This window comes from Macrobrachium rosenbergii, chromosome 43 (genome assembly GCF_040412425.1).
Source record: "Macrobrachium rosenbergii isolate ZJJX-2024 chromosome 43, ASM4041242v1, whole genome shotgun sequence".
Classification (NCBI taxonomy): Eukaryota; Metazoa; Arthropoda; class Malacostraca; order Decapoda; family Palaemonidae; genus Macrobrachium; species Macrobrachium rosenbergii.
This window is the reverse complement of record NC_089783.1, coordinates 29101625-29129546: the sequence shown is the minus strand read 5'-3', so window position 1 is coordinate 29129546 and position 27922 is coordinate 29101625. Positions and strand designations below refer to the sequence as shown.

The 27922-nt window shown below is 36.6% G+C and overlaps 1 protein-coding gene across 3 annotated transcripts in view; it reads left to right on the top strand.

The window, feature by feature from the left end:
- Positions 1-27922, top strand: part of LOC136828705 (hemicentin-1-like) — a 195694-nt gene that overhangs the window by 159456 nt on the left and 8316 nt on the right. For 2 of the 3 annotated variants that reach the window (XM_067086836.1, XM_067086837.1), the window contains exons 86-106: positions 518-648; positions 1366-1462; positions 2638-2890; positions 3395-3522; positions 4112-4281; positions 5653-5830; positions 6697-6861; positions 8906-9045; positions 9919-10092; positions 11288-11426; positions 12760-12891; positions 14576-14753; positions 15031-15266; positions 15666-15797; positions 16087-16206; positions 18566-18685; positions 20351-20482; positions 22981-23109; positions 24488-24610; positions 25636-25803; positions 27337-27456. In XM_067086836.1, the coding sequence (XP_066942937.1) occupies positions 518-648; positions 1366-1462; positions 2638-2890; positions 3395-3522; positions 4112-4281; positions 5653-5830; positions 6697-6861; positions 8906-9045; positions 9919-10092; positions 11288-11426; positions 12760-12891; positions 14576-14753; positions 15031-15266; positions 15666-15797; positions 16087-16206; positions 18566-18685; positions 20351-20482; positions 22981-23109; positions 24488-24610; positions 25636-25803; positions 27337-27456 (3165 nt within the window). The remainder of the gene's footprint in view (positions 1-517; positions 649-1365; positions 1463-2637; positions 2891-3394; positions 3523-4111; positions 4282-5652; positions 5831-6696; positions 6862-8905; positions 9046-9918; positions 10093-11287; positions 11427-12759; positions 12892-14575; positions 14754-15030; positions 15267-15665; positions 15798-16086; positions 16207-18565; positions 18686-20350; positions 20483-22980; positions 23110-24487; positions 24611-25635; positions 25804-27336; positions 27457-27922) is intronic. The other variant, XM_067086838.1, reaches the window with a different exon arrangement.

Below are 27922 nucleotides of genomic sequence, written 5' to 3'. Positions count from 1 at the left end.
CTTTAATAATAATTTGCTTCAAGCTGTTGAAACCGTAAATTCCATTTTCTCTGATATTGTGAACTCTGAACATTAACGTTTCTTTTACTTAAATGTCAATGAGTTGCTATTTATTCTATCTATCTATCTATCTATCTATCTACCTGTCTATCTATATATACATATATATCTATCTGTCTATCTCAATATATATATATATATATATATATATATATATATATATATATATATATATATATATATATATATATATATATATATATATATATATATATATATATATATATATATATATATATATATATATATATATATATATATATATATATATATATATATATATATATATATATATATATATATATATATATATATATATATTATATATATACATATATATATACAGATAGATATTTATATATATAAATATATATATATGTATATATGTATATATACATATATATTTATATTTATATGTATATATGTGTGTATGTATAACCATATACATATTTTACAGTTGTTGAAGTTGGGGGTACCATTGTTTTCGACTGTGAGGCTGAGGGATCCCCCGTTCCCACGATTCAGTGGGGTGTCACCCCAGGGGAACTCCACTCCCGTTATCTACATCTCACGAATGGGTCGCTCCAGGTAATATTTTTTATAGGAAAATTATCACCCCTCAGGTATTCCCTTACTTATCTCTCATACGCGTCATGTGTTGTGTGTTTTTTCAGCATTTATACCCACTATCGTGTGCTGTACTCTATAGGTGTATTTAAAAACAAACAGTCATATATTATCCTTTTGGTATTTAACATCTTTTGTATGCCTCAGAAGACACAAATTTATTTGTTATTATTTCTTGTTGTACTATTATTTTATGGTGTACCTTAGAGAATTATTCTTAGTAACAATTGCTATCGCAAGTCTAATTCTAGTATGATCAGAAATGAAAAATGCATCAGTACAGTTATTTTTTGGGGGCGTAACTAATAAATGAAATATCAGTCTCCATATTTCATATCTTTTATATGTTTCAGATGTTAGAAGTTTATATGTACTGATTATTTTTACTGTTTTGTTTTTCACCCCAGAGAGCTATTTCATATAGGAGCTGAAATTATTATAATTATGATCCTTCAGTGTACATTTAACGTATAATTAACGAAATGATCACTAATAGAACATACCTTACTTGTTAGAAGGTTTTAACCATTAATTTAGGGAAAATTAAGTCTCTAGTTAGTTATCAATAAAAACTCTTAACATTTAGTCACATTTTAACTGCAAAACATAAGATCATGTTAGGACATTCATTCCTGTAAATTATCAGATATGTATCCATTTGCTATGACTATCCTACAGTTAATAGCCGCGCAGATGGAGGATGAAGGTCAGGTCATATGCCAGGCTTACAATGACCTCGGAGAAGATCTAGCTAAGGCCGACCTCAGCATCAGAGGTATGCTACTGAAATCAGGTCAAGTTTGAGTCGTCCTTGAATGGTCGTGATTTGTACAAATTTCATAGTGAATATTTCCTTTATTATTATTATTATTATTATTTTTATTATTATTATTATTATTATTATTATTATTATTATTATTATTATTATTATTGATGATGATGGTGTTTTTGTTATTAAAGTTGCTGTTTTGTTGTTGTTTATCATTCCAAAGACTTCAGATATGCGGATAAAGTTTCGAACATTTATCAGTGATGTGTGTTACTTTTTCTTCTATTTCTTCATCGTTTTCTTTTTCTTTGTTCATTATTATTATTATTATTATTATTACGACTTTTGTCGTTTTTAAAAAAGAAAGTTAAAAGGTGCCATATTCATCTATGTAGTAGATATTAATCTCTGTTACCTGATGATACCCTGTATACTAACATAATTTTCTACCCTGTCATAACCTTAACATTCTATAGGTGGTAGTACTGTGTACCCTAACTGTTATAAAACTGATTGATGGACCCGTCTTACGTGTCATATATCATGATCTTAAGAGAACTAATTTTTCCTGTCGTATATCACACAGTTAACTGGTAGGACACACTGGTGTACAGGCTATTTATTCTATCTATCTATCTATCTATCTATATGTATCTATATCCATCTATAGATATATATATACATATATATCTATCTGTCTATCTAAATATATATATATATATGTGTGTGTGTGTGTGTATGTATGTATATACTGTATATATACATATATATATATATATATACAGATAGATATTTATATATTATATACATATATAAATATGTACATGTATGTATGTATATCTATACATTATATATATATATATATATATATATATATATATATATATATATATATATATATATATATATATATATATATATGTGTACATGTATATATGTATCTTAAGCAGGGTATCATGGTTTGAGAAGTGTTAGTTATAGCACATTGATTTGCATGCCATGTGTGTCATATACCTTGAACAGAGAGGTCCTATCCTTAAAGTGGAGTCTTGAACCATTAACAGCCATATAACATATTGATGGACGCATTATCTTTGCCATATAATATAATCTTAAGAGTGAAATGTTTTCGAGTCAATGAAAAGGATAGCTGGTCAACGCTTTCGTTTCCTCCTGAGTAGTCAACGGCATGTGGGGGTCCTGGGGACCTTGGTCCTCCTGCAGCGTGTCCTGTGGCAAGGGGCAGCAGGAGAGGAGAAGGGCGTGCGACTCGCCGGCCCCACGCCATGGCGGTGCCCCTTGTAAGGGTGACGATGCCAACGATAGATCGGAGACTCATTCACGTCCGCATGACATCCATACCCGCCCTTGTCGACCGCAGCCCTGCCCAGTGGATGGGAACTGGTCACCTTGGGATCCCTGGAGTGAATGCAGGTAAAAGACAGACAGACAGACAGACAGGAATGCCTTTCTTCCTTCTGTATAAATGTACTTTTTATTATCACAAGAGAGACAGGGGAAGAGGGACAGTAGTATTTACTAAGGAACGTGCAAAATTTTAATTTCGTTATGAGACAAAAACGCTCACTCCTCCATAAAAATTCTATTTGTTGATTTGTTACTTGCATAGACCGGAGAGAGAGAGAGAGAGAGAGAGAGAGAGAGAGAGAGAGAGAGAGAAAGGAGGGGGGGTGGGGGGACGGGAGGATGTATTAATAGCCAATAACAACCAGCTTGAGAACTCGGTCGAGTTATAAGAGAGAGAGAGAGAGTTTTGTATATTTCTTATCCGAGGAAAGTGATAAACCAGTTGCTAAGAAGGCTGCGTTACCAGAGAGAGAGAGAGAGAGATTAAACGATAAACTTGCCCCCTTCATTGACCTTTCACTGTCGGAGCTCCAGCCAGACACAAATCCACCAGTTCTCTTCCTTCGTCAGCGTGACCTGTGGCAGCGGCGTGCGCCTGAGAACCAGATACTGTACAGCCCCGGCGCCTTTGTATGGAGGTCGACCTTGCATTGGACAAACAGTCGAGGAAGAACCTTGCAAGCTTCGGGATTGCCCAGGTATGCCCCGGGGGGTCGAAGAGTAATAAAAATTCTAGTACTGTGATTCTTTCAGAATGGGATTTTTATCATTCACTTTACATATTCTTCTTTTTACGATATTAGGTTAAGTGCTTGTGCTTACATATGGTTTTGTTTTGTATGTATGTATGTACGTATGTATATTAAATTTTAAATATGAGTTATAAAATAAATACTTATAAAATTAGTTTGCGATTTGGAATGGAAGAGATATTCTGACATTTGATTTTATTTCGTCTCTCTATGTTAATTAACTTCACTCCTTCACTATTCATGTGTATGAGTATACGTATGTATGTATGCATATTAAATATTAAATGTGAATTATAAAAATAAATGTATTTGAAATAAGTTTGTGATCTGGAATTGAAGAGATATTCTTCAATTTTACTTTTGTTTCGTCTCTTTTTGTGTTAATTAACTTTACTCCTTCACCAACATATGCGTGTGTATGTATGTATGTATGTATGTATGTGACGAATCCTCATGCGGTACCAAGATAAACATCAGAAATACAAATAACATCAATCAACACCTCAGTCCTATGACGTCACCTGTCGTCCTTCAGTTTCGGGAGGCTGGGGAGAATGGAGCCCTTGGTCCGAGTGCAGCACAACTTGTCAACAGGGCCTTCGGCAGCGTACCCGTCTGTGCGACTCCCCGACTCCGGCAGCTGGAGGTGCCTACTGTCAAGGAGATGACCTGGAAGTCACCCCCTGTTCCAACGCTCCGTGTTTGGTAGTGCTCGAGAATTTGGATTTGTTTGTGTTGCTTCTTTCTCGTTTTATTTATCTATTTGTATATTTATTTTATCTGTCTATTTATTTATTTATTTGTTTCTGTATTTATTTGTTTGTTCATTTATTTATTTATTAATTTATACATTAATTCATTAATATATTTTATTTTTATTTTTCTACTTATTTATTTATTTATTGAAAATAAGTATTGTTTTAACAAAAAAAAATCAACTTTCTTTCTTAAATACCGTTATGCGTCGCGTAAATATGTTTGTTTACAAAAAGAAGCATTAATCTATATCCTATTCAAACAGTTTAGAAAAATGAAGATTCTCGTGTTTTCTACATTTACTAGTTATGAAATCCTATTATGAAATCCCATTATGGCCCTTATCAGATACTGTGAAGGTCCAAAGATTTTATGGATGATTTGATTTTTCCGGGGTAGGTGGTCACTTAAACCCTTTACATCCTCATAATTGGGATAACATTCTTTGTGTGTGTGTGTTTTTTTTTTTAATCATGGCAAACGATAGCTCATAAGGAAGCCCAGAACGGGAGGGTTTATTTTTTTCAAACGGAACCTTTAGCACGGTTCAATGAGGTACTGGGAAGCCCATTACCATATATGGTTTAATGCTGATGGTATCTGCATCGAATAGATCGTTAATCTGAAGGTCTGCGTGTTTGTCCACCTATGTAACTGTACGTTTATCCTTGGTTAATTTTTTGTCCCTGCATAAATACTATACATTCCATCAGTCCGGTCTGATTCGGGAAGGCACGGTTAAAACAAACAATAAAAAAAGATAGATTCAAATGTATAGAGTAACAAACATTTCGGGTCCTCTCTTGTAAGTTGACTGAAGGGAAGATTTCTAACCCCAATGAAATAAGTGAATATGAAAGCAGAAATTAATATTGACTATGCCTTACTCATATTTCGTTTGACATGTAATGTTTGCTCATACATGTGCCAGTCAGCTTACGTATATGTATGTTCCTTATTGATTTTATATTGAATTAGATAAGTGGCTCACCTAATTATAATTCAGATAAATATTTAGATAGCAGTAGATCAACTTCTCTGCGTGCTCCTCGCTCATTTTATGCAATTCATATAAACAGGCTACTCAGATGTAGTTCTGATAAATATTCAGTTATCACTAGGTGATAAAAGTTTAGTTTTTAAGCCACGAATTTTCTGTTCGATTCTGCTATCCAGTAAAATTTGAACTTATGATCTTTTTACGAAAATATTATAGGCTTTTATTTCATCTTCCAAGTTGCCGGGGAAGGATATATCGTCAGATAGTAATTTCACCTAAATGAATATTGAATTGACTTCCATTGGCTTTTGTCTGTTAAGCTCGACGGGAACTGGGGTTCTTGGGAGTCGTGGAGTGTCTGCAGTGCTTCCTGCGGAGGGGGAGTCCGTCGGCGTCAGCGACAGTGCGACGACCCTCCACCTTCGAATGGAGGGCGCTTCTGCCCAGGATCCGATACTCTGGAGGATTACTGTAACCTCGAAATGTGTCCCGTTAACGGTGAGTGCAGAACTTCTTATATATATATACACACACATATATATATATATATATATATATATATATATATATATATATATATATATATATATATATATATATATATATATATATATATATATATATATATATATATATATGTACATACACATTTTATATATATACAACATTTATATTTGAAAACTCCTCTGCAAAGAATTTGTGCTTTAAGGCAATAATATCTTAAAATTATTCATCATGGTATAGGTAAAACTGTACCCGTCTGAATCAACCTGCACCTAGCGTTTGGGTAGTAGTGTCCGAGAAATTTTAGTTTTTCTTTTATGAAGGACAGGTTAAAGATTTGAGGTTGGGGCAGGTTACCAGGTCACCTACGCTTAAAGTAGGTCACAGTGGCTATGGTTGTGTTTGGTTAAGTTGTATCCTTTATCTGTATGCATCACGACGATTCGGATGCTGGTTTAATTTTCTGATGGGTACGATCTTGGAACCCTAATTCATTCATCTCACTGAATATTCTAACGGTACTGGTTCCTGCGCCGGTAGAAGGAAGCACACTGTTTTTAAATTGGAATTCAGATATGTTAATGGAGTTGTTTGTAATAAAGGCAATCCTTATTACTGGTCGTTATTTTCATTTTTCAGCTTAAATCCTTCAAACTTGTAGTTTATGTATCTGTTATACTCTTCGCTGAGTTGCCTACTTGTTTGTGTTTTTATGTGCTTATTTATTCATAAATTCAACAGCCAAATCACTCAGCTCTTTGAAATTTGCATGTTATACCCAAGCATTGCTTGTAATCAAATCTTCGCTGCATTTCCGGGAATATTCATCTTCGGCATCATTACCTTTCCTACCAAACCAGGTGGGTGGTCTTCATGGTCAGCCTGGGGGTCCTGCACAGCGACGTGTGGAGGGGGACAGCGTCGCCGTTTCAGAAGCTGCGACAATCCGGCGCCCTCACAGGACGGCAGAGCCTGCACGGGGCCTGACACGGACACTGAGGCGTGCAACAGTCATAAATGTCCAGGTAAAAGGGGGCCGGGTGGAACGGGTAATGAGGATTTTGAGGGCAGCAGAGGATCGTTTCAGGTACAAAAAACTAGCAAACAAACAAAAAATAAAATGATTACGTGATAGGAAAGACTGCGGTATCAGATATATGATAATTATGTATCAGCGAAGAAACAGAGTAACCGAAAAACAGCAATAAAAAGGATTACGTGTTAGAGAGGACAGTAATGTCGGATGTTGTAATTATGTATCAGCGGAGAAACTGAATGGATAAAAACGAAACGGAAGAAGAAATGGTGCGTAAGCGAACGCTACTTAAAAGGAATAAATTAATAATGGCAGAAAACAGTGTTGACATCACTATGACCTTCGAACAGAAAACGAACATTGTAAATGCATAAACCGTAAAACCAAATAAAGAACTCACTTTAAAGGTACAAAGAATCTTTGTACAGGGAAACATTTATTTATAAAAGGGATGGGAAGAGGTAGTAAAATAGAAATAATTAGTAATAAAATTCAGATAACATGGGCGTTTTATGCTGTCTGAATTATGTTGCAGCATAAACTTAAAACTTATTGCTTTTACTTACTATTCTTCCTCTTTGAGTTTCGTATCAGAATATAGACTTCCTTCAGCATCCTTCAAATTAAGATTAATTCAAATTTAATTCTTGAATGAAAAATGTTTGTCCTTACTTAGGAAGCTAGTCACTCCCTAATTTATTCATTTTTTATCAGGAATAATAGAAGCTGTTTTACGTTATCAGAAATGACGTCACTGTAAGATAAGACTGAGATTTATTATTATTTTTTTTATAATGAGATTTGTTTCCGGGTTCATGAGTGTAATACCTGTAATACCATCTTGCTGAATAAGAGGACGCTTTATTTTTCTCAGTACAAAAACAAACGCATTATTTTCAGTGAATCCTCGGTGTCAGGTTCATGATTTCATTCTCACTCACAATGGCAGTTGTTTCCTTCCCTGTCTCGACAGTAGAAAAATTAATCTGTCCGATTACAGAGACATTAAAACATAACTGTGACTGTTACCATACTGCTGGATTGGATGGATCCATGGAGCCTGGACTTAAAAGCCAAGCACTGGGGCAACTCCAGCCATTCATTGCCGAAGGAAGTGAAAATAAGGAGTTGGAGTAGTTAAACAGCAAAATAGAGACAAAGAAAATGAATAAGATGAAGGACAAGTGTCTAAAGGTGAAACTGGAAGAAAACGTCACGTCTGCACTAAGGAGTAACAGTTAGAGAGGCTGGAGAGCAAAGTGGGAAAAATGAGGTGGGAATGCAGGTAAAGTAAAAGGCTAAAAAGCGGAACCAGCTAGGAACCGAGGGATGCTCTAGAAGCCCTTTGGTATAGCCTACAGTGCACTGCGTGAGTTCCACTGATGGCACTACCACCCTACAAGGAAGGTCGCTTCTCGGTCCTTTGGCTAAGATCAAAGTGTAGAATATGTTTCCTTAGTGTCAGGTTCCTCGAGTTCCTTATCCATCTTAATGGCTGTTGAATTGACGTTATTCTAAAGATGATTTATTGGGCATATTAAAAAACCCATAAGGCGTAATTTTTCAATAACAGGATAATTTTTGTGTCCGATTGCAATAGCATTAAGCCACAACTTCTTCTGGCAACACGACATTACTAAAGGATGGTATCGCGTCCCTTCGGTCCCTAGATGCACCCACTATCTAGCCTTTCACTTCACCCCCATTCCTGCCTCCTTTCTTCCACCTTGCTGTGCAACCTCTCTAACTATTATTTCTTATTGCAAATGTGGAGTTTTCTCCCAGTGTCAGCTTAGAGCCTTGTACTTCATCTCATATATTTTCTCGAACTCTTCACCAAGTTGTCTAAACACTCCAACTCCCTCTTTTCACTTTGTTAAGCTCTGAATGGCTTAAAGTGTCTCAGCGCTTGGCTTTGTAGTCTAAACTTAACAATTCTTTCATTCAGTCTTATTGGTTGGCTCCTCAGGGACAGGATTATGTATCGTTCAGGTTACCAAAGCATTACAGCATAATTTTCGTTGCTTCCTTAGTGTCTGGTTCCTGGGGATCGTGGGGCGAATGGTCCCCTTGTAGCATGACGTGTGGCATTGGCGTGAGAGTAAGAACCAGACGTTGCAACGCCCCATACCCTAGGTTTGGAGGTGCCCCGTGTCCAGGAGAGGATAGAGAGGTGAGCAATTGTACAGTTAATTTTTTATGCAATACCTTTTTTATAATGTACAATGAAGTACAAACACTTGGACTGCAACATGACACTATTGCTATGTTTCACATTTAAATATCTTTGGTTCAGTAATGGCTACAGGGTACCCATGGGCATTTGTATGTGTTTGCATTAGGATAAACCTCGAAAAAAATTACAAAAATAAATTTCAAGTGACTTAATATATGAAACATTATATTCAGGCAAATCTTTATATTTTCAGTGTTAAATAACTTTCATAAACACCTTTCCTACCGATTTATCACGTGAAAGACTTCCACTTCATAAGATTTTTTAATAATGACATTTAAGTAAGCTGCCAAAGTGTGAGTAGGTTTTTCTAATATTTTCAAATGTTTTTTATTACCAAGACAAAAAATACGATAATTTTTTTTAGATACATGTTTAGAAAAAAACTGCAGAAACAGGTATTAGAGTTCGTAGATAGTTTACATCAGTATATAGTGCCCTCTCAAATTCTGGATGTTATCACACATTGACTTTTGTTTCTCGTCACTGTGAATTAGGATTTTTCCTTTACATTGAAATTTTGAAAACCTACAGAAACAGGCATGTTTCACTGGTAGAAATGACCATTTGCATTTCTTTGGATATAATATCAGTAATTATAACCATTCTTAAAACTATTCAGATGCTTTTAGCCACTTGAAAAAATACTAACACTCACTGGGAGCTTTTTTCTATAAATATTTACAAGAACTTCACAAATAAATATGTCAGTGGGTACATTAAACATCAGCATTTGTATGAGTATAATTTCGAAATTCATAACTAACCTTTAACCTTTCAAAATTCCCCCCGGGGTGTTAAAAAAAAAAGACTGCCACCTGCGAAGGATCAACCTGCGAAGTATTACCCGTCGTGGCTCGGGGCACGCTGATGGGAGAACTGAATGGAGAAGACCTTGGCATAGTGACCTTGGTCGCTAACGTCTCCACGCTGGGCATGCAGCGAACCGTGACGGCCAATATAAGTCCCCTCATTCCTAAGCACGTAAGTGATTGGACATGTTCAGGAACTTTTTCGTTTTTTTTTTTTTTTTTGGCGGGGGTGGGGGCGTTGTTGGCGGTTAGGGTTTGATGGGGAACGTGTAGGGAAGAGTGACTGGAATGTCTTTTAATGTTGTTATTGAGAAGAGCAATAGCGGGGAAAGGGAACATGCTGAGATATTGAAGAGAGATTGGAATAACATATTGCAGATTTCAAACTTTTTTTTTTTTTGGGTGAGCGAGGGAGAAAATGAGAAATCGGATGACGTGCGTAGAGTTTTTTGAGGAGGGAGGATGAACTGCAGTCACATATGACATATTTAGAACCTTTGTTTTCATTAATTTTCTTATTTTATCTATTTATCTTTGTTTTCGTTGGGTGCAGGGAGGAGGGACTGAAAAAAAAACAAATGTTATATTTGGAACTTTTTGTTAAAGGGAAAGAGGCTGTTTTAGCTTAGCAGATGCAATGTTTAAGGCCTCTTTTTTGTTTCTTTTTCTTTTTTTTTTGAAAAACCAATGGATTGGAATAGTAGATGAGATTTTTAGAACCTTTTTTACTGGTAGAGAGAGGAGAGTGACAATTTTATCAAATCAAATGAATAGAACCTCTTTATTATTACTTTTTAGGAGTGTTGACAAAGGAGGAGCTTTCGGAAAAAAAGCTGACATGTTTTAAAAATGTACGCTTTGTTGAAGGGGAGAAGAAAACACTGGAGTATCAGTTAACACGTTTCGAGTTTTCTTTGTGAGGGAAGGGAGTATTTTTTTTTTTTTAGGAAGTGAGATGTAATGGTATACCAGACGACATGTCTTTAACTTTTATTTTTAAAAGGGATGCGAGTGGTGAGACTGCCCTTTCATATATTCCAATAATAATTCACTGTTTATACCTTTTTAATTATACCAACCATGAATATCCACTGAAATTCTCGTCATGTTAATGGTTCATTGTAACCTACATCCAGAATTTCCCACGAAGATAAAAGTTATTAAACAAACCAAACGCCACAAACACCTAAGATTTTATCAATTTGTGTTTGTTGTTTTTAAACTCGCCTCCTTACCTGGCTGTTAGAAATCTAGAAATCACCTGTTTTTAATCACCGTTCATTATCGAGAACATAAATGACTTTCATCATTCCAATTATTATTTCTTAAACGCATCTATATGGTTAATGACGCTATGCAATTTCCAGGGTACCTGGATAACACCTTTATTGTCTGTTCTCTCACCTGTCTATTGGACGGCTGCCTACGAGGTCAACGGAGCTGTCAATGGACACACTCTTACGAAGGGTTTCTTCAGGAGGGAGGCGCATGTGGCCTTTGCGACAGGTGAGGGATTGACTCTCTCTCTCTCTCTCTCTCTCTCTCTCTCTCTCTCTCTCTCTCTCTCTCTCTCTCTCTCTCTCTCTCGCTCTCGTAACGCAGCCTTCATGGCAAACAGCTTATTACTTTCTTTGGAGAAGAAATGTACTAAATTCTTTCTCTCTCTCTCTCTCTCTCTCTCTCTCTCTCTCTCTCTCTCTCTCTCTCTCTCTCTCTCTCTCATATCTCGATCGAGTTTCGAGTTCTCAGACTGGTTATTATCGGTTATTAATACAGCTTCCCACCTCTCTCTCTCTCTCTCTCTCTCTCTCTCTCTCTCTCTCTCTCTCTCTCTCTCTCTCTCTCTCTCGATCTAGTTTCGAGTTCTCAGACTAGTTATTATCGGCTGTTAATACAACTCCCCACCTCTCTCTCTCTCTCTCTCTCTCTCTCTCTCTCTCTCTCTCTCTCTCTCTCCTCATCTGGGACAATTACAGGTATTTGTATTCGTTACTTTTGTGATAAATACTCTACCGTGATCAATTGCTACCATGCCGTATTTTACTTATTAGTTTTTGTAAACGCAATGCATCAATCATCCTGACCCAGAATTTGTGCTTTTTTTAACGATCCTCGAAATCAGAAATATCCAGCAATAATGTATCCATTTCCTCGTTGCAATTAATGTTGCAAGCAGTCCAGTCGGACGTCCTAATTCTCTGGTCATTTTTCAGATTTAGGCAATAAGCTCTTCGCGAAACTGTCACAATACGCATGGAATGTTTTTTCATTAATTTGTACGTTAAATTTTTCATGAATTTACGAAGAGGAAATTCCTTTTACTCCGCTGGATTTCTAATCATCGGTTTATTCGCACAGGTCAGATACTTTTTGTTCATTGAAATCTTTCGCGCAATCGTCCATCGGAAATTCCTTTCACTGGAATGGACTTCCAATCCTCGATTTATTCACTCGAGAGAAATTCATTTCACAGATGTGATAAATTACATTTTATTCATTCGCGCAGGTGAAATACATTTTACTGAACTGAACTTCTAACTTTTAGTTCATGCAGATGAAATTCTTTACGTATTTTCAGTTAAGCATGTACCTCTCAATCATTCATTCTGGTGAATTTTTGTATGAGGATCAAAATTTATCTCATTAACACGCAGATTAAGTAGTTTTTATTAACATGCCTCTCAATTATTCATAATAATGAATTTCTTTTTTTTTTTAGATCAAAATTTAACTCATTCACACCAGCAAGTTAAGTAGTTTTTATTGACATCTAATGTTTTATTCATATTTGCTAGGTTACTTTTTTTTTTAAGGTTTTCCTTTCATTCATCCTACACAGGTGAGACAGTGGACATGACCCACGTCGTGCGTGGCGTGGATTCCAGCGGGACTCTTTTGGTAGACGTTGTTGTGACAGGCCAAGTTCCTTACTTGCCCCCAGGGTCACAGATCACCCTTCAACCTTACACGGGTTTGTTTGTTTGTTGTTAATATCATTACGTTTTTTATTTTGTGGTTTAGCAAGTATTTACTATAATGTAGTAAATAAATAGATAGATATATAAATAATTTAATAAGTGAATAAATAGATAAATAAATCAATAAATAAAATAGATAAATAAATAAGTAAATAAATTGCTGGATAGAACGAGACCAAGGGCGAGCACTGAACTCCCAAAACGTCCTTTCACCTCAAAAAGATGAGTTCCTACCACACTCAAAATTTCATTATTTATTGCCAGCCTAAGGGTACATTTTCTGGTACAATTTTTAACAAAATCTACACATAACGTTATTAGCATTCTCACCTACGAACTACGGAATGCACAGACAAACAAACTAAAACCGAACCAATTGCCCAACGTTGTCGAAGGTAAAAAAAAAAATCTATAATGGGGCTATGTTTTATTAACAGTTTTTCTCACTTTATTATTATTATTATTATTATTATTATTATTATTATTATTATTATTATTATTATTATTATTATTATTATTATTATTATTATTATTAATATGGTATTCATTTGAAAAAAGAAACAGAAGGGAAAGGGAAACTCCGAAAGAAGAGAACACTTATTTAAACTATAAAAAATTAATTAACACATTAATAAATAAATGCATAATAAATTTAAGTAAACTATTGAAATGCAAGGAGAATTGTATTAGGGTAGTAATGCATTGCATCTTCGCTTGAACTTTTAAAGTTCCAGTTGCCTGACATACTCAAGAGCATTATCTTCATCAATTTCTCTTATTCATCTCTTCTCTGTGGTATTTTTTATTTATCTTCTTCGGTTATCTCTCGTATTTTTTTGGCGAAAGCCAAATCAGAAATAACCATTATTAGTTATTCTTAAGTATCTTTTCAGAAGCTTCGAAGAGGGAACACCGAAATACTTGCGTTTACAGTCTCGTTCATTTCTCAAGTTCCCCAAGTAAAAAGGATGATTTATATACATACACACATATCACTGAAATTTATTGTCAGCATAATAATATACGAGGACTGACGAGAACTGAAAGAGGCTTCGGGTTTAAAAATACATTTCTCGGCTTAAAAGAACGGTTTTTTTTATCATCTACCAATAATCAATGTTAGAAGTTTATTCTATCTGCATTCATATATGACTAAAATGACACCGGAGAATGTTATTTATTAACTGTTCTGTAATGATGCTGATTATTTGCATTCATTCATGTTTCATCTTGTTAAGCCTCCTTTATCAGAATAATTACGTTAATGAGCGCAAATGCTTCATCATCGGACCTATTATCTTAATGGCCCCACTTCCCAGTTGTTATTGGACTCTTGGCTGAGTGCATTTCCGGACAACATGTGATGAGTAATTAAAGCATAAAGCCTACAGTTGGCAAACCGAAGTTGGGCTCGTACTCAAAGGGTAAAGTCTACTGCTGAGCAGATTTAGATCGACTCGGTAAAGTTAGCTGTTCTTGAGAGTAAATGCCAATTAAATAGCCCAACACTCTAAGAAAACAAGAGAGTATTAAGAAAAGGAAAAAGTTGAGGCTTTCACCAGAAAGAAACGACTGGCCATTTGGAATGTCATGATATCAGCTGTGCCCCCATTCAAATACAATTGCTCTTTTTCCACGTCCATTAAAAATACACTCTTTCATTTTTATTCCTTCCAGAGGACTACGTCCAGACGGGAGGTGGGTCCCTCTTTGCCACGTCGACTCGAACCTTCTCTGTTGGGGATTACCTTCTGCCCTACGCCTGGAATCAGACCGTCTCTTACGACGCAGAGTTGGGTAACATGCCCTTCCTGGTCGAGACGCTGCATGCCAATGGCATAGGAGCATCATACAGGTAACAGTGAAATATGTTGAGTCTGTATGTAGGAGGTGGAATATCTATAAGGAGAAAGTCAAGTCCCTTCATTTGCTTTATGTATCCACGTACATTATATTTTACTAATATTTTGTATTCATATTCTTGATCCACATATATTATATTAATGATATAATATTTTGTGGCGGAATTTTTCATCGTAATACTATCATCTCCATTATTATTATTATTATTATTATTATTATTATTATTATTATTATTATTATTATTATTATTATTCGCGACCTACACGAAGCAACACCCAAGGAGAGCTGAATTTAATCGTATCGACTTCGATCGCTCCTGGGTCCCCCAACGGCACATGCCCTTCAGGTTTCACCCTGGAGGCGTCTGGACCCTTCTGCAGGGACAACGACGAGTGCCTCGAGTCCACGAGTCGTTGTTCCCACGGCTGCGCAAACACCCTGGGGAGTTACGCCTGCACTTGCACAGAAGGGTACACCTTGGGACCGGATGGGTACACTTGTCAAGGTAATTGGAAGTAATTCGGGCTTTGTTTTGGATTCGGGAGTCTGACTGACAAAGAAGGGATGAATAAAGGAGTTAATGAAGTCATTGTTTAGTGTATAGGGGCTTGGCTGAGAGTTTCTGCAAAGGGGAGATGGAGTAGTTGCTAAGTATAACTAGTTTTTAATTTTATCCTCATTTCAGTTTTGTCAACTCTGCTAAAGTGCCCTGTTTTTGGTCAAAACGTTTTCATTTGAATCATACGCTTGTTTATATGGTATGGAAATGAAATTTAATTCTTGCCCTTGTCAAGAAGTCACTAACTATACTTCTCCTGCCATACGCTTCTCAAAAGCTTATCTTATTAGCATTTAAGGTAGTATTAGGTCATGTCATTCAAAGATTGCCTATGAATGTTTGCAGATGTCAACGAATGTGAAATGCCTGGAGTATGTGGTCCCAGAGAACAGTGTGACAATACGGCTGGATCGTACACCTGCACCTACACTTGTGCAGAAGGTTTCAGAAGGACGAGTTCTGGTACATCATGTGAAGGTGAGGTTAATCTTTGTTCTCGGTTTCATTGGGATAGAAAAAAGTAGCTCCTGAGCTCAGTAAGAGAGATAATGGAGCTCAATAGAGGAACTAGTAAAAGAGGTACATTTCCTATCCAGCTAACCACAGATAGTTTTTGCCAACTGAGTTCTAATAATACTAAGACAGTAGAAACTTTAGTGACCTTAAAATTTGAGGTACTGTCTTAATCCGAAATGTTTTATTGACTGACTGACCACAGCATCTACCTGAACATTCATTCAGTTGTTTTGTCGTTCATCTTCTTCAGACATAAATGAATGCCAAGAGGAGCCGAAGGTATGCGACCAGACTTGTTTGAACCTGATTGGTGGATACAGGTGTGACTGTCGACGAGGCTTCCGTCTGGTTGGTCAGAACGAATGCGTTGGTAAGTGAAGTCTTTCCGGAATTTTGAAGCTTCTCTTCATCCTCTCAGTAATTTTAGTAAAGAATTAAGTTTGCTTTCGATTGCATGTTTTAGCTTCTATAGGTGGACGCACATTTAATGTTAAAAGCTGTCGAAATTTTAAAATTAATATCACAGGATATATTCTACCTTGTTATGTGTGATTTTGTGTACGTTATTATTCATTACTATCCATTTCAGGGACCGCGAGTCATCGTTTTTATCAAATATCTTTCAAACGAATTATTTGGACGCTAATTTTTGGTAATATAGTGCATTGTCAAATGGTTTTAGTTAAGGAGTTTACTCTTGATTTACATGGTGTTGCCGAGATCACCGCCAAACAATGCATTCGAACGTCCTTTATCACCATCCCGTCCCTCCCTTTCCCTTCCTCTCCTCCTCCCTCCCTCAGCCCACTTTCTGGCCTCCCCGTCTCCCTCCCCCCTTTCCTGTCTGTGTGGGAAAGCGGACGTTCGATAGCGTAGATTAGTCCCGCCGACTCGTGCGACTTTGCCTTTAAGAGTCAAGAGGGTTTAGGCGTGTCTAAAACCGAAAACACACGTTGCCATATCTTTAAGTTCTTTGTAGAGGTGGCCAAAGTCAAAGCTCTGTATTCTTACTAATCCCCCAAGGGAAACATTACCCTAAGGTCAAAACCTATGTCCAGTACAGATTATCCTCCTTTCAGACTCAGGTGAGGGGAATGCCCACTCCAATTGTCTTAGAAGGGTTCGCTGGTATAAGTTTATTTTTCCTTTATTCAGATAAATATTTATCATATGGTGTGTATTGGTATTAAAAATTCAGAGTTATGAAACAGTTCTTTTTATTCTTAACTTATTTATCAACAATCTACAAAAGAGACAAAACTAAAGGGAAATCACGGATATGGTAAATTTCATACATTAAACATTTCTTTATTTTCAGAAGCATTCAAGTAATAAATACAGTATATCTAATAAATAAGAATGATAATGATTCACTTTATTTCAGTTTGTGATCATATACATGTACAATGGTTTACAATGAGAACAATACAGAACAGCGTATAAAGACGAGAGATTTTAAGAGGACTCCTCATCGGAAGACTCCTCATCTGAAGAGTCAAGACTTATAATAAATGAGTCAATATATTTGTCTATCAAAATATCTTTTGCTGCATCTTCCACTTGCAATTGCTCGGCGTGTCTTACGGCCTTCTCCCAATTTTCAGGTGTCACAGTATCCAGAGCTTCTTTAGTAAGTTCCGATAGATTTGTCATCTTAAAATTGTTTCGTTTTTCGCTATGAAACTTTTCACTTGGCCCCAAATTAGTTCTATCGGGTTGTATTGGCAATGGTAGGGAGGAAGCCGAATAATTTCATGCCCATTTTCTGCTGCAATTTTATCTACGACATACGTGGTTTTTATTTTAACAGAGTACTCCTTTACCATCTCTAAAAGTTGACTTTTCAACATTTTCTCTGTTGTCTTGGAACAATATACACAAGAAAAAAAATAACGTCAAAGATGGAAAAAACATTTTCATACTAAAATTTCTCTATTTACAGAAAAGTTCAGTCAACAAACATCTTTTAACCATTTAATCACATACACACACACACACACACACACACACACACACACACACACACGTGTTTGACCTTCAACTATGTTTGCATCCGCTAATTCTCACCTTCACCATAAAGGACCCAGCTTATAAGATTTGACCATTCTTAAGAGATTAACGAAGGGTTATTGTTTCTTAACTGACAGATACAGATGTCAATACTTGACCTGAGAATCGAGATTGTAGATGTGGCAACATGTATGCCACGTTTCGTAAATATGATATTGAAAAACTGTTTTAAAATATTGATCAATAACAACTTCATACATAAAAATCATGTTTAGTAAATATTTCAGAGTAATTCCACTCAGTTTTGTTATATAACAACGACCTATATTCCATGAAATTTTTCTTAGAATGGAAGTTTGGCAACGCACGTAAATGTCTCTCGTCCCCACAAAACCCTCACCTTAGATTGGTACTACTATAACACCATTTGACAATGCACTATATTACCAAAACTTAGCGGGAGGTGTCTTGTACACTATGTCAAAGAACCATTTCGATCAAATAATTAGTTTGAAAGATATTTGAGAAAAACGATGACTCGAGGTCCCTGAAATGAATAGTAGTTGATCTGTAGTGTTAAGATTTTAAACCTCAAGTAGGTTGCTTTTTCTGTAATTATTAGTATTATGATGATGATGTGATGATGATGATGATGATGATGATGATTATTATTATTATTATTATTATTATTATTATTATTATTATTATTATTATTCCAGACATCGATGAATGTGCTCAGTTTCGATCTCCTTGTAGTCATGGATGCGAAAATACCATCGGCTCATTCAAGTGCGCATGCCCAGAGGGGCACACACTCTTGCCCAACGGGAGATGTAAAGGTAATTTAAAGTTGAGACGATGTGCAGAATCCCAATGAAATCTAATGGCTTTTTTCAGGACCTTGGAGAGATTAAATGACTTATATCCCCCAAAAATCGTAATGTTTACTACGATTGGTTCAATTCTGTACTTTTTGTCCATCACTTTTGAGAGTACGAAGTGCTCGCTTACCAGTTTTGAAAATAATTTAAAATGGTTATTACTTTTGTAACAGACTTTAGTTGTTTATCAATTTTAGAAATACTCTGAGTAGCTTTAATTTTGCAGAAACCTTTAGTTTCTTGGCACTTTTGAAATTAGATTTTGTCGTTTATCACTGCTGAAATAGATGTGAATTGTTCAGTTTCTTATGTTTTGAAATTTCTATGTTAGTTTATCATTTTTTTAAATGCTTGTAGTTTATTTATAAATTTTAAATTACTTTTATTCTGCTTACCACATTTAAAATACTTTTAGTTTGTTTGCTAATTTTGTCATTTAGTTAAGAACAGGGAGAGTGGAAATGAGCTATAGACTTTCATGAAGAACAGACCTCAAGGAAAAAAAAGAGAAGGAAATGTTCTCTAATAAATTTTAGGCGCGTATCATTTTCCAAAATACTTTCTGTTTGATGTTCACCTATCAGAATCATTCTAGTTGCCTGTCATTTTCTGAATAACTTCATTTTCTGCACAATCAGGTCCGTCTAATATCTGTATAGCGCATTGCTTTAAATTCCTCCTCTCGATATCACAGTAATACATAATTTTCAATTCTTTCAAAATTAAAACATTTCTGAACATAAGAATGACCTAGAATAACTGAACCTCTTGGGCTTTATGTTAATGATGCTGAGGGTAGAAAACTAAAATAATGAAAAGAATAAGCAATAAATCAATAAACAAGGTGAAATAATAAAAAGTTTAAAACAAAACAGTAAGGAGTCCATACTGACAATTATATAGATCAGTATCCTTTCTTATAGCATAAATGATATGGAGAAAAATATACTTTATCAAAGAAAGGCATAGGGGGAATTATGAAAATTCTGCATGTAGATGAGATGATGATAAAAGGCAGTTGGTGATGGCATGGAACTGCACATCGCACAACCGCTAAGAGAAATGTACGTGAATGTAAAACCTGGGTTTCTGTGGGCACCTGAATTGGAAGACCCAGACCTACTTGGGTAAGGACAGGAGGAGGGATAACAGAAAAGTGGAGTTGTGTAAAAGATAAAGCATACCAGGGATAAGAGAAAGTGGAGATCTGTAGAAGATAAAGCATGCTATGGATAAGAGAAAATGGAGATCTGTAGAGGATAAAGCATACTGGGGATAAGAGAAAATGGAAATCTGAAGAGATAAGGCATACTAGGGATAAGAGAAAATGGAAATCTGAAGAAGATAAGGCATACTAGGGATAAGAGAAAATGGAGATCTGTAAAAGATGAAATATACAAGGGATAAGAGAAAAATGGAGATCTGTAGAAGATTAAGCATGCTAAAGACATGACTAGCAGAATTTCACGGAGCCCCTTCACATTCACGCAGAGGTGGAAGCGGTGGTAATGACCTCATCCAACCCAGAACGAGCTAACTTGTACCATGACTCCAATACTGTGAGAGGCTCAAGTTCAGGTTTCCCAGAGAATTTTCCCTAAGATAAATTTTCTCTAATTACAGATATAAATGAATGTGCTATTCATAGCCACGATTGCCTAGACGAACAAGAGTGCCAGAACACGGAAGGCTCCTACAGGTGTATTACACATTGCCCTCCGGGACTTAAGCAATCAGGAAATGGGACTTGTACAGGTAAAAACGTCAAGGCCTTCGTTTTGTTTCAGTCTTGAATGAGATCTGGTCTAACCTGCAGTTCAGGCGGTGCATTTTTACATGTGAATGGTCTTGCAGGAAAGTTCAAAGTTAATTAAAAGTGCTTTTCCTTTTTATTACTAAAATACCTCAACTCTTAAGTCTCGGTAATATATAGGGTTTATCCCTCACTTGTTCATGCAATCAAGCAAAACTGCCCTCCTAGATTATTTTGTAGTAATGACTTAATTTTGGGATGAAGCATCAAGTTAGAATGACATTTCAGTATCTTAAGATTACATAATTTACCCCAGTTCAGTCAAACACAGCAAACCAAGATTCTCAAGGGTCACCCTTCCCTTGTAATTCCATCCCGAAGACTGTTTTCAAATCACTCATACCATTCAGTTCTCTCACGAAGACTGTTTTCAGATCACTCATACCATTCAATTCCCTCATGAAGACTGTTTTCAGATCACTCATACCATTCATTTCCCTCCTGAAGACTGTTTTCAGATCACTCATACCACTCAATTCCCTACCGAAGACTGTTTTCAGATCACTCATACCATTCAATTCCCTCACGAAGACTGTTTTCAGATCACTCATGCCATTCAATTCCCTTCCGAAGACTGTTTTCAGATCACTCATACCATTCAGTTACCTCCCGAAGACTGTTTTCAGATCACTCATACCATTCAGTTCACTCCCGAAGACTGTTTTCAGATCACTCATACCATTTAGTTCCCTCCCAAAGACTGTTTTCAGATCACTCATACCATTCAGTTCCCTCCCGAAGACTGTTTTCAGATCACTCATACCATTCAGTTCCCTCCCGAAGACTGTTTTCAGATTACTCATACCATTCAGTTCCCTCCCAAACACTGTTTTCAGATCACTCATACCATTCAGTCCCCCCCCGAAGACTGTTTTCAGATCACTCATACCATTCAGTTCCCCCCCGAAGTCTGTTTTCAGATCACTCATACCATTCAGTTCCCTCCCGAAGACTGTTTTCAGATCACTCATACCATTCAGTTCCCTCCCAAAGACTGTTTTCAGATCACTCATACCATTCAGTTCCCTCCCGAAGACTGTTTTCAGATCACTCATACCAGTCAGTTTCCGGAATTCAAATCACTCATACCACTCAGTTCCCTCCCGAAGACTGTTTTCAGATCACTCATACCATTCAGTTCCCTCCCGAAGACTGTTTTCAGATCGCTCATACCATTCAGTTCCCCCCCGAAGACTGTTTTCAGATCACTCATACCATTCAATTCCCTCCCGAAGACTGTTTTCAGATCACTCATACCATTCATTTCCCTCCCGAAGACTGTTTTCAGATCACTCATACCATTCAGCTCCCTCCCGAAGACTGTTTTCAGATCGCTCATACCATTCAGTTCCCTCCCGAAGACTGTTTTCAGATCGCTCATACCATTCAGTTCCCTCCCGAAGACTGTTTTCAGATCGCTCATGCCATTCAGTTCCTTCCCGAAGACTGTTTTCAGATCGCTCATACCATTCAGTTCCCTCCCGAAGACTGTTTTCAGATCGATCATACCATTCAGTTCCCTCCCGAAGACTGTTTTCAGATCGCTCATGCCATTCAGTTCCCTCCCGAAGACTGTTTTCTGATCGCTCATGCCATTCAGTTCCCTCCCGAAGACTGTTTTCAGATTGCTCATGCCATTCAGTTCCTTCCCGAAGACTGTTTTCAGATCACTCATACCATTCAGTTCCCTCCCGAAGACTGTTTTCAGATCACTCATACCATTCAGTTCCCTCCCGAAGACTGTTTTCAGATCACTCATACCATTCAATTCCCTCCCGAAGACTGTTTTCAGATCACTCATACCATTCAGTTCCCTCACAAAGACACTTCAGATCACTCATACCATGCAATTCCTTCACGAAGACTATTTACGGATCACTCTTCTAATCCAGTTCCATCACGAAGATTGTCTTGGGACCACTCTTCCCCTTCAGTTCAGTTCCCCCACAATGATTACTTTCAGATCACTCTTTCAATCCAATTTTATCACGAAGTTTTGGGACCACCCTTCCCCTCAAGTTCCCCCACAATGACTACTTTCAGTCCAACTCCATCACGAAGAAGTTTTGGGACCATTCTTCCCCTTAAGTTCCCCCACAATGACTACTTTCAGATCACTCTTTCAAGCCAGTTCCATCACGAACACTGTTTTGGGACCGCTCTCCCCATTCAGTTCCCCCACAATGACTACTTTCAGATCACTCTTTCAAGCCAGTTCCATCACGAACACTGTTTTGGGACCGCTCTCCCCATTCAGTTCCCCCACAATGACTACTTTCAGATCACTCTTTCAGTCCAGTTCCATCACGAAGAAGTTTTGGGACCACTCTTTCCCTTCAGTTCCCTGGCAAGACTACTTCCAGATCACTATCCCAGTCCAGTTTCCCCATAAAGGCCATATTCTTTCCCAACTCATCCATTTCCTCTGCGACTTCTTCAGATATCGACGAATGCGCCGAGCAAGTGTCTGGATGCCACTACACCCAGTTGTGCTCGAACACTTGGGGATCTTACAGATGCTCCTGCAGCAGGGGTTTCAGGTCGTCTGGTCCAGGTCTTCCGTGTCTGGGTATGTCTTGAACCAGAAATGTTTTTGAAAGTAGACTCAAAAAGTCTGTATTGTTATATTTTACGATTCAAAGTTTCGTATTAATTTTATCTTTATTTTACTCGTTTTCGTCGGACAGCTTAGTTTTGACTATTTCTAAATGTGGTTTCGTAGCCTCACATTATATATATATATATATATATATATATATATATATATATATATATATATATATATATATATATATATATATATATATATATATATATATATTGAACATGTTCCATATTGTTTGTTTACTGTCTCTATGGAGTAGTTTAATTATACCCTAAAGAGTCCCCATAACGCAAGCAGTCCTCTCCAACTACCAGTAGCATCCCCCTAACCCAGCCAACCCTCCTTCCAAGGTACCCTCCACCTAACCCCCCCCCCCAACCAGGTCCTTCTTTCTTTTCTATTTTTTTTCTTCAGATCGTGACCTCGAAAAGGCATTATAGTTGCTGCCTAATAATTTTATTCATATAAAAAGTTGATAGTATATTATCTTTTTAAAAATTTGTAATTTCCTTCTTTTTCCTAAAGAGGGGAATAGTTTTTTACTTTTAATATACGTGGAAAAAGGGGTTTTGTAAGCTTGCTACGTCTTACAGGAGAAATAGATTATTTCTTTTATTAGTTTCACTTAGCTTTCTCTGCTGTTTACAACAAAAGCAAGTATTTAGATCATGAGTTTTCTAACTATAAGCCAATAATTTCACAACACCATTAAATAGTTAATGAAAACCTTGTTTTAAGATCAACCTGAAGCAGTCTTGTTTTTGTCTATTGTATAATAATTACTCTCATGCCTTTTTAAGGCCAACCTGAGTCAGTCTTGTTTTCTTCTACTTTGCAACAGTTACTTTGAAAGCCTTTTCAAGGTCAACCTGAAGCAGTCTCATGTTAAACTAATGCTTAAAAATTACTTTCAGGTCTACTGTACAATAACTAATTTCAGACTTTTAAAGTCAACCTGGAGCAGTCTCGTTTTTGTCTACTTTGCAGCAGTTACCTTCAAGGTCATCTTAAGATCAGCCTGAAGCAGTCTCTTGTTTAACTAATGTTTAAAAATTATTTTCAACGTTTACTGTACAATAACTAATTTCAGGGTCTGAAGCAGTCTTCTTCTTTTCTATAGTACAGTGATTACTTTCAATGTCTTTTAAAGGTCGATGTTCAGCCGTGGCAGTTTTGTCTAATGTTCAGTAATAAATCTCAGGGTCTATTTAAGGTCAACCAATCTTTCTCCGTGAACTTGACTCATCACCTGTTGACCAAGAACAAACCCTTTTAACTTTTCAATAAATTGTTTATTACATCCTCTTTGTTTCTTTTCTCTGTTGCATCTGTGACCAATCAGACGTAAACGAGTGTTTGAGCACCCCTTCGCCCTGCAGTTATCGCTGCCGAAATCTTCGTGGGTCCTACGAATGTATTTGTGCCCCAGGCCAGAAGAGGCTGCCCGATGGAAAATCCTGCGTTGGTGCGCACTTTTCCTTCGTCGTTTGCTTGATGGCCTGATGGAGGAGAGGAGATGATTGTGCTTGAAGAGAGAGAGAGAGAGAGAGAGAGAGAGAGAGAGAGAGAGAGAGAGAGAGAGAGAGAGAGAGATAATGGATGGGCGTTGTTATAGCCTTATGGGAGAGAGCGGAGGAATGACAGCGAATTTCACAGTTCACTCAAAATAAATAAAAAAAATAGATTAAAACTTTAAACATTATCCAAAAGATTTTAAAAAAAGGTAAATATTTTATTCTCTTTCCTTGAATAATAACTGTATTTGGGACTCACCGTGAAGTTAGCTTTTTACATAATCAAAATTTACGCTCCTATAAATCCGAAAACATTTGGTTCCTCTATGTACTATAGCCAAAATTTCACAACTGTATTTGACTTCTCCTAAATGCTCCGCTAGAACGTTGTCAAATATACTTCGATAAAACCCAGTATTTTTCAATAACTTCCGTCTGTATATTATTTGCTTATGTCAACTCCGTTAAAAGTATCTACTTCGCAACGCAGAAAAATAAATTTGTTTTCACATTAAGATACAATATAAAAAAACACCGTAGGAATGACTAAACTTTAGGTTTTTCACAAAATTTTAATTTTTCGTTACGTTTTACGTAAAATCGGTCAGAGTTGAATGGCTTCTATTGTGCACACTTCAATAAAAAAAAAAGAGTGCAAGGTTTTCATGTCTGATTACTGTGGAGATTTAACACCATTTTTAAATGTCCTACCTATAAGTACTTCATTTTCTTCATTAGATTTTGTTGAAACAAAATGTAAGAAAAACTCTCAGATGACTCAAACCATCAGAAAGTTCCACAATGTAATGATTTGCAATTTCGTTATCTTTTAGTGAAAAATGTCATTTCTTAAAGTCAATGAGAACATTTATTCAAATTCATGAGCAGTATCGACAAATAATTCATGACGTCATATACGCTAAAAAAAAGATGACTGAACAGTGACATGAATTTAAACACGCCACGTATATTACAGGGCTACAGTACGTAGAGGAACCACGTGCCCGCTCTTCCTTCCCACGCCGTGCCCGGCCGGCGCCCTCTGGGTATCCTACGTCAGAGTTCCAGGAGCAACTCCTTCATCAGTTTTATGCTGAGATGAGCTGCCCCAAAGGATTTGTTTTCGAGGATAATGAGTGCAAAGGTAAACAAGGAGTCATTAGCAGAGATTATGTTGATGCTATGTACCGAGTCTCCAGTCCATCCTGAAATATTTTGGGAAAAGTGGGATAGTAAATTTGTGGGAAAGGAGCGAATGGTGTGTATGAGAGGGAGAATTATGATACTCTGGGTCAAGATTTCCGTAGGAGGTAAGTATGGAGAAGTAGCAGTTGCTGGTGAAGGAATTAAAGAGCCCATGAGAAAAGAAATAAAAGAAAAAGGAAATAACCCAACGTTAACAAGGATAAGGTTATAGAGTTAGTTATAACCATGGAAGAAGTGAGATTGACGTTAAGTTAGATGAGATTATTGTACTATTGGAAGTTATCATGAGATAGCTTCCATATAATGGCATTTAACTTCTCGTGTCGGTGGGATTTGCATCAGAGCAGCAAATGTAATGCATAACGACATAACGTTTAAGGGTGTACAGTCATAAAATGATGTGTCAGTAAAGGATATGAACACTAACTAGTCAACACTTTTAAAAGAAATGTAGGCGCGGTAGGAGTGTAGGTGTAGAGTATTATTAAAAAGATATTTCCAGCTGATTATATTTGATGCTTCTGAGAAACATTGGAGTTGAAATACTTAGATTTAGTTATGAGGAAGACGTTCAGAAAAAATGGTTGGAGTGGAATGGACTAAGAACTGGAGTGTTCTCAAGTTATTTGACCATGTAAAGAAAAATAATAAAAATTTAAATATATACACACATATACACGTGTGTGTGTATATGCATAAAATATTTTACAACTATAAATACTTGCCTACCTGCACCTTCACGCTCATTTGCAAGTATTTATAGTTGTAAAATATCTTATGCATATACACACACACACGTGTATATATGTGTATATAGTATTTAAATTTATATTATTGTCTCTACATGGACCAAATAACTTAAGAACATTCCAGTTCTTGTCCATTCCACTCCAACCATTTTGCTGAACGTCTTCCCCATAACTAAATCTAATTATTTCAACCCCGATGTTTCTCAGAAGCATCAAATATAATCAGTTTGAAAAATCTTTTTAATAATACTCTACACCTACACTCATACCGCGTCTACCCGTATGTATGTCAGACTACGTCCAATTTTTTCACCAGCTACTCATACTCACGTTACTCTCTTAACTCATCTGATCCTTGGTATTCATCATGAATACCAAGTACCAAAAGGCTCATAAGACCTCGATCATAATACGGCAGCGCGCATGGAGGAATGTCTATAGGACGAAGGACAAAGATCAACTATATTCTTCCTTTTTTTTTTTTTTTTTTTTTTTTTTTTTTTTTTTTTTTTTACCTCAAAATACCTTCTTCCTTACGGAAACATCCACAGATTAGATTATTATTTTGTATTCATCATTTTGGAATGCTTCCGTTTATGGTCTCTTTGTTACAGATATCTGTGGATCTTCTCTCCCGATCGTCTTGTTGAAGATGATTTTTGTAGAGTTGTCTTTGCTGATATTTGGTATCAGTATCACATAAAAATAATTTTTGTTCGCAGATGTCAATGAATGTGCCTTACCCGAGAGATGTCAGCATCGATGTGAGAACACAAATGGAAGTTATATGTGCCTTTGTCCGCCTGGCTACAGATTAAATTTCAATCAACGGACGTGTGATGGTGAGATGGCTTTCGCTTTGTTCATTTTACTGGTTTGTTAAACCGTAAGAACTTTGTCTTTTCATAGGAATACTCCCTTTTTTCATATATACTGTACAGCCGTACTGCAACAAATAATTCAGTTTTTTTTAAATTTTATATTTCGATTCTTCACATTGCAATCACTTTGCGTTGTGGTTCTGATATATAAAAAAAACTTACTGCTTCTTGACATTTCTGTAGTACACATTGCTTTAATTTTTGTTCCATCTTCCAGTAATGGTGCATCACTTCATTGCAGCATTCACTGTACTGTGTGTCAGCTTTCAAACCTCAGTTCCAGCAACATTTTCCTGACATAGTGATGAATTAACCATCAGATATCGCTGGCAGTTTCTTGGCCGCTTTCTACTGCAAATTATTGGCAGCATTTTTTTTTAATGAAGTCTCTTTCCTTCTGCATCACGTATACCCAACCTGTTTATGC